General features: G+C 41.5%; 1 protein-coding gene across 1 annotated transcript in view; it reads left to right on the top strand.

The window, feature by feature from the left end:
• The window catches only part of LOC126448863 (uncharacterized), a 107,505-nt gene extending 102,159 nt beyond the window's left edge, over nucleotides 1–5,346 (top strand). The window contains exon 4 of the mRNA XM_050091001.1: nucleotides 5,172–5,346. Within this exon, the coding sequence (XP_049946958.1) occupies nucleotides 5,172–5,346 (175 nt within the window). The remainder of the gene's footprint in view (nucleotides 1–5,171) is intronic.
• The last annotated feature ends 7,295 nt before the right edge of the window (nucleotides 5,347–12,641 follow it).

Here is a 12,641-nt window from a genome sequence, read left to right as displayed (position 1 = left end):
CGAATTCTTTACAGTCGAATGGAAAAACTTGTAGAAGCCGACCTTGGGGAAGATCAGTTTGGATTCCGTAGAAATATTGGAACACGTGAGGCAATACTGACCTTACGACTTATCTTAGAAGAAAGATTAAGGAAAGGCAAACCTACATTTCTGGAATTTGTAGACTTAGAGAAAGCTTTTGACAATGTTGACTGGAATACTCTCTTTCAAATTCTAAAGGTGGCAGGGGTAAAATACAGGGAGCGAAAGGCTATTTACGATAAGTACAGAAACTAGATGGCAGTTATGAGTCGAGGGACATGAAAGGGAAGCAGCGGTTGGGAAGGGAGTGAGACAGGGTTGTAGCCTCTCCCCGATGTTATTCAATCTGTATATCGAGCAAGCAGTAAAGGAAACAAAAGAAAAATTCGGAGTAGGTATTAAAATCCATGTAGAAGAAATAAAAACTTTGAGGTTCGCCGATGGCATTGTAATTCTGTCAGAGACAGCAAAGGACTTGGAAGGGCAGTTGAACGGAATGGACAGTGTCTTGAAAGGAGGATATAAGATGAACATCAACAAAAGCAAAACGAGGATAATGGAATGTAGTCGAATTAAGTCGGGTGAGCCGGCCGAAGTGGCCGTGCGGTTAAAGGCGCTGCAGTCTGGAACCGCAAGACCGCTACGGTCGCAGGTTCGAATCCTGCCTCGGGCATGGATGTTTGTGATGTCCTTAGGTTAGTTAGGTTTAACTAGTTCTAAGTTCTAGGGGACTAATGACCTCAGCAGTTGAGTCCCATAGTGCTCAGAGCCATTTGAACCATTTTTTTAAGTCGGGTGATGCTGAGGGAATTAGATTAGGAAATGAGACACTTAAAGTAGTAAAGGAGTTTTGCTATTTGGGGAGCAAAAAACCTGACGATGGTCGAAGTAGAGAGGATATAAAATGTAGACTGTCAATGGCAAGGAAAGCGTTTCTGAAGAAGAGAAATTTGTTAACATCGAGTATTGGTTTAAGTGCCAGGAAGTCATTTCTGAAAGTATTTGTATGGATTGTAGCCATGTATGGAAGTGAAACATGGACGATAAATAGTTTAGACAAGAGGAGAATAGAAGCTTTTGAAATGTGGTGCTACAGAAGAATGCTGAAGATTAGGTGGGTAGATCACATAACTAATGAGGAGGTACTGAATAGAACTGGGGAGAAGAGGAGTTTGTGGCACAATTTGACAGGAAGGAGGGACCGGTTGGTGGGGCATTATCTGAGGAATCAAGGGATCACAAATTTAGCGTTGGAGGGCAGCGTGGAGGGTAAAAATCGTAGAGGGAGACCAAGAGTTGAATACACTAAGCAGATTCAGAAGGATGTAGGTTGCAGTAAGTACTAGGAGATGAAGCTTGCACAGGATAGAATAGCATGGAGAGCTGCATCAAACCAGTCTCAGGACTGAAGACCACAACAACAACAACAACAACAGCTATCATACCCACTGCCTAAGAAGTTTCTCCTCTCGAAGATGCTGTTTCTAACATTGCATTAAGCACTGTTAGACCAGTACTTATCTAATTGTTAGTCCAGAATTTCTAGGACAAACTAGCGAGCTAGATGTGCTCTGATTGGCCCGTGAATGACGAAATTTCAGGGTGCGGATTTGTTAAACGTGGCACTGACACGCTATTGGCAGTAGAGAATAAGGTTTTTCGTGGTTGGCGCAAACTGACGAGTCGGGAGCTGGTAGAAGAAAAAGGGACTCTCTTGGTTTGTTAGTGCGTGTGGAGAGATCGCTGGTTCGAGACGTCTTGGAGCTTGGTGTTGTCTGAATTCGGACGAGCGAGATTCTGATCCTGCACTACGACCACGGTCCTCCACTTACTACCACAGCGGACTGGTGAAAGCATACAGCAGCACGGCCCGATAGATGGGGGGGTTAATGTTTAGATAGGCGGCGTAGCGTGTCACAGCCCTGCTAAACGCGACTCATACCTTAGTACCGTTTGATATGGTATTCAATCGACCACTGGAGTTTCTAAATGAAATGGAAATGAGCGTTTGGCGTCATTTGTTGGGAGGCCCCTTGCGGGGCAGGTCCGGCCGCCTTGTTGCAAGTCTTCTACATCTACATCTACATTTACATCTACATTTATACTCCGCAAGCCAGCCAACGGTATGTGGTGGAGGGCACTTTATGTGCCACTGTCATTACCTTTCTTTCCTGTTCCAGTCGCGTATGGTTCGCGGGAAGAACGACTACCTGAAAGCCTCCGTACGCGCTCGAATCTCTCTAATTTTACATTCGTTATCTCTTCGGGAGGTATAAGCAGGGGAAGCAATATTTTCGATACCTCATCCAGAAACGCACCCTCTCGAAACCTGGACTGCAAGCTACACCGCGATGCAGAGCGCCTCTCTTGCAGTCTGCCACTTGAGTTTGCTAAACATCTCCGTAACGCTATCACGCTTACCAAATAACCCTGTGACGAAACGCGCCGCTCTTCTTTGGATCTTCTCTTATCTCCTCTGTCAACCCGACCTGGTACGGATCCCACACTGGTGAGCAATACTCGAGTGTGGGTCGAATGAGTGTTTTGTAAGCCACCTCCTTTGTTGATGGACTACATTTTCTAAGGACTCTCCCAATAAATCTCAACCTGGCACCTACCTTAGCAATAATTAATTTTATATGATCATTCCACTTCAAATCGTTCCGCACGCATACTCCCAGATACTTTACAGAAGTTGTAATTTGTCAGGCAAATCCAACGCCTTCCATGAAAACCCTGACATGATAAGCAAATCCAGTAGTATGTCACATAGCTCCGAATAAATCGTGACATTAAATTAGCCAAAGTAATACGAGTAACTAGTGAGCAAATGGAATACCACAGACTAACACAAGAATGCCTAAATGCATGTCATACCTTCCCACCGTGAGACAGACGCAGATCCGAGGGGAGAAACGTGAACAGAAGCCGAGACCAGAACCGTGTTAAGCTAGAAGGCCCTACGATAAGGGACGGACACCCACGTCGCCACTAACCGCCAGGACCACCCCCCAGTCCATGTTAAAAGATAGAGCCCTCCAGAAGAACAGTATAGATCTTACGATAACACTAAAAGGGCCACACCAGCTGCAAGTTTTAGCGTGAGACTTTTTTGCGTCTCTGTTACGTTGCAAACTTTAAAAACATTGCCCCACCACGAAAAGTATAACATTTCTCATTGGATAGACAGAATTTTTGTAGGCAGAGCTTAAGGTTAACATTGAGACCCTGATTGGTCAGATGAAAACACAGCCAGATAGTTTTTTTTTAAACCAACTTCGGTAAATTGTAGGAAGGAGAAGTTAGGAGAGAGTTGCTTCCGAGACGGCGAGCTGTATGGAGCTGCGCCGGCCGCCGCCCCCTGACGAACACCGGCAAGGTAATGAACGCACGCGATGCCGCATTTTTGAGCGCATAAGGCTTCACTCAGAACTGCAGAAGTCTCATCTGTTACATCCCATTTTTACGTAATACTAGTGTCGATCGTCAATTGAAGCTCATGGTATTCACATTTGCTACGTAAGTTAAAATCTGAAACGCGATGATTTTTATGTTATATAATTATTGAGAAGCCACATCAGCCACTGTAATTTACGACAAGTTAGATAAGTAATTAAAGATAATTGAGTGTCACTGTAGATCATTTTGATAGTTTTCGCTTTTGTGAAACTTAATGTAAACCTAGATTATAGACGTGATATGGCATAGGTCATCCTTCGATCCATTGTAGAACTTGGAAACCCACTCAGGGAATATTCATTCACATTTTTGTTGAACGCAGTTGGTTTTTATCATCCTGTATTAAAATATTTCCTTTTATCAATAGTGCAATTTATAAACAATGTTTTGTTAGTAGAATAAAATTTCCAATGGTAAACTTAACTGCTTTTTCGACGTTATTTTACCAGCTAACTAAAAATAGGAAAGCCTTGAACCCCTTCCACTAAATTTAGTTAGTATTAAGATTCTTTTACAGGGAGTGCAGTGGAGCTGACGCTGAAATCAATAAGTATTTGGTTATGTCTTCGCTAGTCTCACTGAACTCTTCTGAGCTCTACATGTCATGTGTGGTCTGGCGTCTCCTTACCATCAGCAGGTCCCAGGTTCAAACTAGTCAATTCCCTAAAAAACACGCTCAGAGCGTCGTTGCGCGAGAGTGGTAGGGAGACACGACTTAGAACAGACAGACACCACGCAGAATGTTAGAAACTAACTGCTACTAGTGTTTGTTCCGCTATCATATAACCGTACAATAAAGGATCCTTCTTTCTATGTATTCTCAATACATTACATTTGTCTATGTTAAGGGTCAGTTGCCACTCCCTGCACCAAGCGCCTATCCGCTGCAGATCTTCCTGCATTTCGCTGCAATTTTCTAATGCTGCAACTTCTCTGTATACTACAGCATCATCCGCGAAAATCCGCATGGAACTTCGGACACTATTACATTCGACGCCACATTGGGCGACCTGCACGCCGGATGGGGATGAAATGATAATGGAGACAGCACAACACCCAGTCCGTGAGCGGAGAAAAGCCCCGACCCAGCCGGGAATCGCACCCGGGCCCGTAGGACGGCAATCCGTCACGCTGACCAATCAGTTACCTGGGCGGAAGAGTTTCTAAATGAATCACTGGGTTGTAGCGGATTAATAATTAATGTGCAGCTATGATACGGCAACCATCCCTTTGCTTGCCTATATTGTTACTTGTCATCAGCAATTAACTTTGAGTTTCGTAGAATGCTGATGCCAATACTTTGTAATTATTTAATACAACAATTAATCGGTTCATATTTCATTTGTATGTTACTTGAAGGATCACGTGGTTCCGTTCGGTTCACTGATACCGAAGGATATTGCAACAGGACAGTGTAATAAATGCTGTAGGTTATATTCATTTTTCCTATATCTTTTGTAATGATTTTTTTTTAGATGTAGATGCAACCTAAATTGTAAAGGATTGTCCCATTTCTGTCATTTCATCATTGGGGTAACCCTAATATTCATTTGGTTGCGAACAGCCCTGCGTATGTCGGTGTACTCTTAATTATTTATCGCTGTGTACTCTGACTTGCAACTGGCTGTAGAATTTGCCTGTCAGCTGATGTAACGGCCTTGTACCGATGAGTCCGCTGGCTTTCTGTGCAGGAGGTGGATTGCGAGGAAACTGAGGGAAATAAATTATATCGCCCATATGAAGCCGCATGAAGGTGACCGCGGCGCCGACATCCGGTCCAGGTCATCCGCAGACTCTTGGCACGGCGACCTCTGCGCGCGCTGGCCGTCCGCGGGGCTGTTTGCGCTCGCCTGCGCTCTCTGCTAGCCTGGGAACACGACTGCAGGCCGCCCCTGCATCAGCGCCCCACACACGCTTACTTTGGTTCTTTGTAGTGCTATACTATAGCTGGTCCTTGTAGCCGCCCTAAACGATCTGTAACGTGCAGTGTTTTTGTCACCCATTAAAATATATGTATGTAAACGTTCAATTATTTACTATATTGCTAGTGCGAGGGAAGTTCATCTAAAACGTCGCTATCCATGTAGACGGCATACAGACCAACACATGTTCGCTACAGTATGCCTGTTCCCTAAACATATTTAATAAATGGGAGAATGGCCGGCCGGGGTGGTTCAAGGGGTTCAAATAGCTCTGAGCACTATGGGACTTAACATTTGTGGTCATCGGTCCCCTAGAACTTAAAACTACTTAAACCTAACTAACCTAAGGACATCACACACATCCATGCCCGAGGCAGGATTCGAACCTGCGACCGCAGCAGTCGTGCGGCTCCGGACTGAGCCCAGCCGGGGTGGCCGAGCGGTTCTAGGCGCTCCAGTCTGGAACCGCACGACCGCTACGCTCGCAGGTTCGAATCCTGCCTCGGGCATGGATGTGTGTGATGTCCTTAGGTTAGTTAGGTTTAAGTAGTTCTAAGTTCTAGGGGACTGATGACCTCAGATGTTGAGTCACATAGTGCTCAGAGCCATTTGAACCATTTGAAATGGGAGAATGAAAATGGAAAAAATTGCTAAGTGGACTTTTTTTCATAAAACTTGTTTTCAGTGACATTGTGTTCTCGGCACTCTGTTTCATGTCCCTAGACATACGGTACAAACCATTCAACATTTGCAGACCATCTTAAACAGAAATAGCACAGAGCAAGCATTACTAAAAAAAGATACGAATATCATAAGAATCAGTAAAGACACACCTCCCTTTTTTAAGATACCCTTTATTTGCAGATAAGAGTGAATTTTACTTTATTTCCAGTTTTGCTATTTGACATACACGAAGTGACTATATCAGCACAGCAATATTTATGGTAGGTTCCCACTCTGGGTAGCAGAGACAGATGGCCCACTGGCACTTTAAGAGGCATGGGATGAGGTGCCGATGCAGAAATCGCACATGGCGTCAACAAATAGAGACATTGGGAAAGTACGTTCAAGCAATTTTTATTTATAAATATTTACTAACAAAAGTTGCCTTTTGCCATTCAGACATTCCGAGGAGTCTTTGGGTCATAAAAACTCCTATAGTAAATTGACAGTGCTAGCAAACGTTCATATTAATAAAGGAATAACTTTGGCATAACCGAACAAGTATGACCTTATACGCATCATACCCATTGTACGCTCAAGTTACAGATTCGTCGCCATAGTCGGCAGTAGTTGATAGAATGCCTTTCGATCTAGTTATATGGGAGACCATGCTGTCTTACCGTTAAATAGCTTCTAATCAGTTTGAACAAGTTAATTTAGCGGTATTTCTTAAATAAACGCACAATATGGCATCCCACGTAGAAATTAATTCCCCAAAACACTTCTTCCCGCTTCATTGCGTAAAACATAGATAGTAGTACTGCACTATCAGAATGCGATGGCGCTGCTACGGCTCTGCAGGGAGACATAAAAATACAAGTGTATCTCCAAATAACAGGTAGGAAGAATTCCTGGGCGATGGCTCACTAATTCAGTTGAAGGACGGACTGGCTTAATCATCACAAAACGCAGGTGGGGAAGCGTGGCCAGTTACACTGTGCGCGACTTATACCACCACCTACGGACTCACCGTCTAAACTGAGACATTTCTAGAGGTTTAGTACGAAAGGGAGGGTTCTTGCATTTGGCAACCCTTGCGGGAAGATGAATTTATCGCAAATTTGGATAGATTAGTGGATGCTTCTTGCAAATCGTTGCAGTTTGGACAATTTGCAGTGGATGCGTCTTGGACTTGGCATCTTGTGAGTGATATACGGCTGTAGAGAAAAGCTATTTATTGCAAATTTATCGGCAAAATAGGAAGTGCAATTTCTGTGACACACGAGACGAGAAAATAAACGGATAGTAAACAATAACTGTTAGAGGTGGTTGCAACGTGTAACATTAAAACTGTGTGAGTCCAGTAATGCAGGAAATGTGCCACGTAAAGTGATAAGTTTGGCATAGCAAAAAGTACAATTCACGTCTCTGGAGTACGAACACATCTCGAGTGAAGAATAGCGAACGACCTTCCAGAAGAGGTCGTAACAGAAGGAAGATAGCAACGTGCAATGTGGCAAAGCAAGCTGCGTAACCGTAGGAAACAACGCGACGCGACGGCATCGCGTGGATGGTACTTCAGCGCAGCACAGTAGCAGAGGAGTGCACTGGAGGCGCTCTTGCTAAGGTCCAAAGTTCGACACTCGGCGAGGCAGCGGAACACTAGTGCGCCCAGTAAAATATACAATTTTCAAAGTTAAAATGATATAATAGTGTTATATACAGTAAAAGTTACTTAGGAGCGGTAAGAGAACTAACAATAAAATGAGCGAACCAAATATTAGCGAGACTATGGTTCAAGAAATCTCTGACTTGTCAGAGGTGCATGGTGTACTTCCGCTTTCAAAATAGAAAAAAGATCCTGTAGTCATGTTGAATGATATTGTAGGTAACAAGGGACAGGAAATCCCATTAAATACCTATAATAACAAAGAAAATTCTGTTGAGTGAGACACTCAGACATTGGTTAAGGAAAGTATGAAAACCGAAAATGAACCTAACAAAATTATGTAATGGTTCACAATTCAATAAGCAAGTCATCTTTTCAGCTATGGTCAGTAAACTAAAGGAAAGTGCTAGGGAAACTAAACAACTAAATCAAAAATTGGAAACGACTAACACCAAATACCGGAAACTGCTAGCGAAACTAACAAGAAACTAGAGGAAAATAACAAAAATCTAGAAGCAACTAATCACAGAACAGAGGAAAGTTCTAGAGACAGAACAGTTGATAAAAATTATGAAAGAAATCGTGAAGGACACAACTGACAGTTTGGATAAATGTATTAGGAAAATTAACCAAATTGTCAAAGTGGTAAACAAAAATGAGAATATAATCAAGGAACAGCGGGCAGGGACTCAAACTTCGGAAAAGTCACCACTGAGGGAGTAGCCGCAGAAAATCACTGTAAATTTATTACAGAATTAAAATACAATTTTAAAACTTTAGATCACAATTTTGGTAAGGAGGTTCAAATGTGTGATGCATCGATCTCCAATATAAATAAAGAAGTAGATAAAACAGGGACATGTTTATCTACTAGAGTATATTCACTACAAACAAATACCAAAGAGATACAAATGTAGCTAGTATTCAGAAGGAGGTCAGTGATTGCGCTAACAGAGGCACTGAAATGGTTGAAAAGAAATTAGATTCAAAATTAAAAGATATTATCGCTGTAAATAACAGTGGAAGGAATACAAATGGAGACCAGTATTTAAAATTTTGTACTTCACATAATTTCCTGGCAACAAAACTGGGACCAGACGAGGAAAAAAAAGGATGTGTTACAAGAATAACGGTAGGAGATAAGGTTTTATGGGGAATGAAAGCTGGTGAATCATTTCAAATGTATGAAGAATTTATTAAAAAATTCGTTGACAGGTACTGGTCTAACAGTACTTAATGCAATGTTAGAAACAACATCTTCGAGAGGAGAAACTTCTTAGACAGTGGGTATGATAGCTATAAAGATTATTTTTAAAGTTTTTGCGAGACGAACTTGGGGGGAGGAAATTCCAGTAATGGCTGGGGAGGAGTAAATTGGAGATCGAGCGAAAGTGGTAATTGGAGGGAACAAAACGGGAACCATAATGAGTAGAAGGAACATAACAGAAATCAGAATGGAAGAGAGGAGGGGCATGTGAATGGGTGCTACAAATGTGGCAGAGGAGATTGGAACCGAGGAGGTAATAACAATCACAGTAACAGGCGATATCAAGAACAAAATGAGACATAATGACAGGTCAGAAAGAAATTACGAAAGGGGAGACCAGGAAAGGAAAACTGGAAAAGAGTTTGTGTGAAGTCCGAAAGTAAGTTCAGATAAGTGAATGACCATTGACTATGAAGAGGTTGATACAGGAAAGTTCTGGGGGTATTAATGGTTCAAATGGCTCTGAGCACTATGGGACTTAACTTCTGAGGTCATCAGTCCCCTAACTAACCTAAGGACATCACAACATCCATGCCCGAGGCAGGACTCGAACCTGCGACTGTAGCGGTCGTGCGGTTCTGGGGGTATTAGAAAAGTTATTTTTGAAGAAGATGGAACAGATAGTAGAGAGGAATACCAACCGATTGTAGATGTGGAAATTAGTGGAATTAAAGCAGCTGCTGTTATGGTACCGAGTTACGTGCTGTAGCAGAGGCGCTTTATGACCAAATAAGAGGCAGCAGTGAGGTACCAGTATTGCCATTACAAGGAGTTACAGTAAAAAAAAAAGAAGAATTAAGTGTTATGAGAGGTAAATGTTCAGGATTTTTATTGGAGGTTAGTACTATGGTGGTCCCAAATCTTTGTGTTGGTTGAATAACAGGGATAGATTAGTTGGTGGACCACGTAGCAATTATGGACTTAGGAAAGGGTAGTGTGAACCTAATGGTAAATGTTATTCAGAGAGAAATTACATTTAGTAATATGGTTAGTCCCAAAGGGGAAGTTCTGGATAATTACTACCTAAAAATAGTGTTACAGTGTTTTCAGTGGGAAGTCAACAAAAAGGGAGCTGTTCCACAGAGAAAAGGGATTCCGAATTAGAGTGAAGTTGATTAGGGGTAGTAAATGAAGTAAAGAATAAAGCAAAGAATATTGATTTTATTGATACAGATGGGAAATGACAGCTAGAGAATGTGCTGTTAAAATATAAAGTATTTTGTGAAAGAGCAAGGTTAATGAAAGGAGAACCTTACGACTGTAAAGTCAAGCCACATCAACGTTTTAAGTTGAGACCACATGTAATACCAGTATCAAAAATGACCACAGATAGAGAAATACAGAGGACGTTGTCCTTACAGATTATAGAGAGATCAACCAGTCGGCACTGTAACCCACTAGTTTGTTACCAAAAGAGATGAATCAATATGAGCTACATTGTACACTAGGATACTAAATAAAGTAACAGAGTCTGAGAACGATAGACCAGCAACTTTAGAGGAATTACAGGAGAACTTTGAGGGTGCTTGTAAGTTATGTAGTCTGGACCTGACTGCTGGCTACTTGCAGATAAAATTGGCTGAAAATTATAGGACGTTTACCACTTTCATAAATAACGGCAGATGCACACAGTTAAAGGTACTGTCATTCGGACTAAATATTTCGGTAGCCGCATTTATAAGGGCCTTAGAATCCGTACTTGGAGAACAGCTGTTATCTAAGATCACTCTGTATGTGGACGGTATTATAATTGCAGGCAGCAATTGGCAGGAACACAGTTGAATATTGGAGGAAGTACTGAAGGCCTTTCAGAGAGGTAAAGTCACAGTTGATGTAGCCAAATCCGAATTTGGAAAAAGCGGAAATACAGTTTTTGGGGTATGACCAAATCCTGCTAAACTAGAAGCCATCACGTGGTTCCCACCACTGAGGAACAAGAAACAAATCAAGTCTTTCCTCAGCCTCTGTAATTTTTATCGCAACATTGTGAGTGAACAGCTACTAAAGCAACAGCTACACTGAATTTAATTAGGAGAATGTCCCATGGTCGTGAACAGAACAGTGTCAGAAGGAATTTTATAATAGTAAGGATGCTGTCTCTAAAGGTGGAATACTGTTTTGTTTCACCCAAGGTTAAGTAAGAAGTTTCTTGTATTTGGTGACAGTTCCAACACTGGGATTGGAGCACATCTATTCCAAGTAACTGAGTTTGAGCGGGACAGAATAGAGAACAATTAGTTTTCCTAGCACAATGTTAATGAAGTGTGAATGTAGCTACACAATTACTGAAAAAGAGACATTAGCAATTGTGTGGGCCTCGAAAAAGTTATGATTCTAATCGGTAGGGAGGAAAGTAAACATATACACAGACAATTAGGCGCTGTCGTTTATTAGGAGTTGTAGAATGACACATGTTGGACTTATGGGAAGGCCATAGTTCTTCAGGAATTCCTGTTTGATATACGTTATATTCCTGGTAAGTACAACGTAGTGGCAGATGCATTGTCATGACTGCATTCCAGAAAAATATGTTTGTTTTACATTAAAGGGGTTGACCACAAAAGCGAGGTTCTAAAGATATTGGGAAGCATCAAAAGAAACAAGAAAAAGATCCAGTTCTGGCTATGGTAAAGTAAAGGTCTGAAGAAAACCAAGAACTCAAATTAAGGGAATATTATTTGGTAAATGTGGGTATTGTACTGTATAACTATTTTAGTGTGGGAAGATTGGATGTTGTGTTTACCTGAACATAACATAGAGGAGTTCATATGGTATATACACATGAGCTATGGTCATTTTGGAACCAAAAAGTGTGCAGTAAAGTTGAAAGAAACTTGCATTTTAACAATATTACAAAAATCTCAAAAATCTGAGAAAACGAAAACACCTACAACCTCCAAAAAAGGGAAAATGCATTATATCAAAACAGGTAGGTGTGCTAGCTGCAGCCAATGTTTCCGGGCCTCCTCCAACCAAAATAGGAGGTTTTAATTATGTGTTGGTAGTAACGTACGAATTTCCTAACTTTTTAAAGTTGTGCCCTACGAGGCAATATACCAGAAAAGTAACAGCTAGTAAATTAGGGCAATATTATGTGCATGCAGTATGCAGGCAGAGGCAAATATTTTATGATTATTGGTCCCAGCCAGTTTTTATCAAAACCTTGGAGGAACATCCTGAAAATCCTGGATCTGTATATATAATCTCAAAGTTCCATCTGTCCTTTAACCCTGTGTCATGCGTTATAAATGAGCTAGGAAGACTATGTAGAGCTTTTTGCCATTACCACCATACTACTTGGGGAATGTATGTTAAAGAGTTTGAGGAGGTGCTTACTCGGTTTCCACATTCAACAGCAGAAATATCACCCTATGTATTGTTGGTCGGCAAGTGACCTGAAACTATGATTGAACATGCAGTAAAATTCCCAAAAAGAATTGGCTAGAGTTTGGAAGAAAAACGTAAATTACCTTTGTAAAAGGTAACAGCAAAGTCAGAATCTCATAAGGCGAGACATAACAAGAATATAAGACCTAAGGAATACAATGTAGGTGCTCTGGTACTGATAAGGGCTCACAAGAAACCATCTAAAATAGATACTGAAATAAAGAAATTTTACGAAATTTTTAAAGGACCATAT

Source organism: Schistocerca serialis, chromosome 1, assembly GCF_023864345.2.
Source record: "Schistocerca serialis cubense isolate TAMUIC-IGC-003099 chromosome 1, iqSchSeri2.2, whole genome shotgun sequence".
In the NCBI taxonomy this organism is placed as follows: domain Eukaryota; kingdom Metazoa; phylum Arthropoda; class Insecta; order Orthoptera; family Acrididae; genus Schistocerca; species Schistocerca serialis.
Note: the sequence above shows the minus strand (reverse complement) of the source record. Positions and strands in the feature narration are given on the sequence as shown.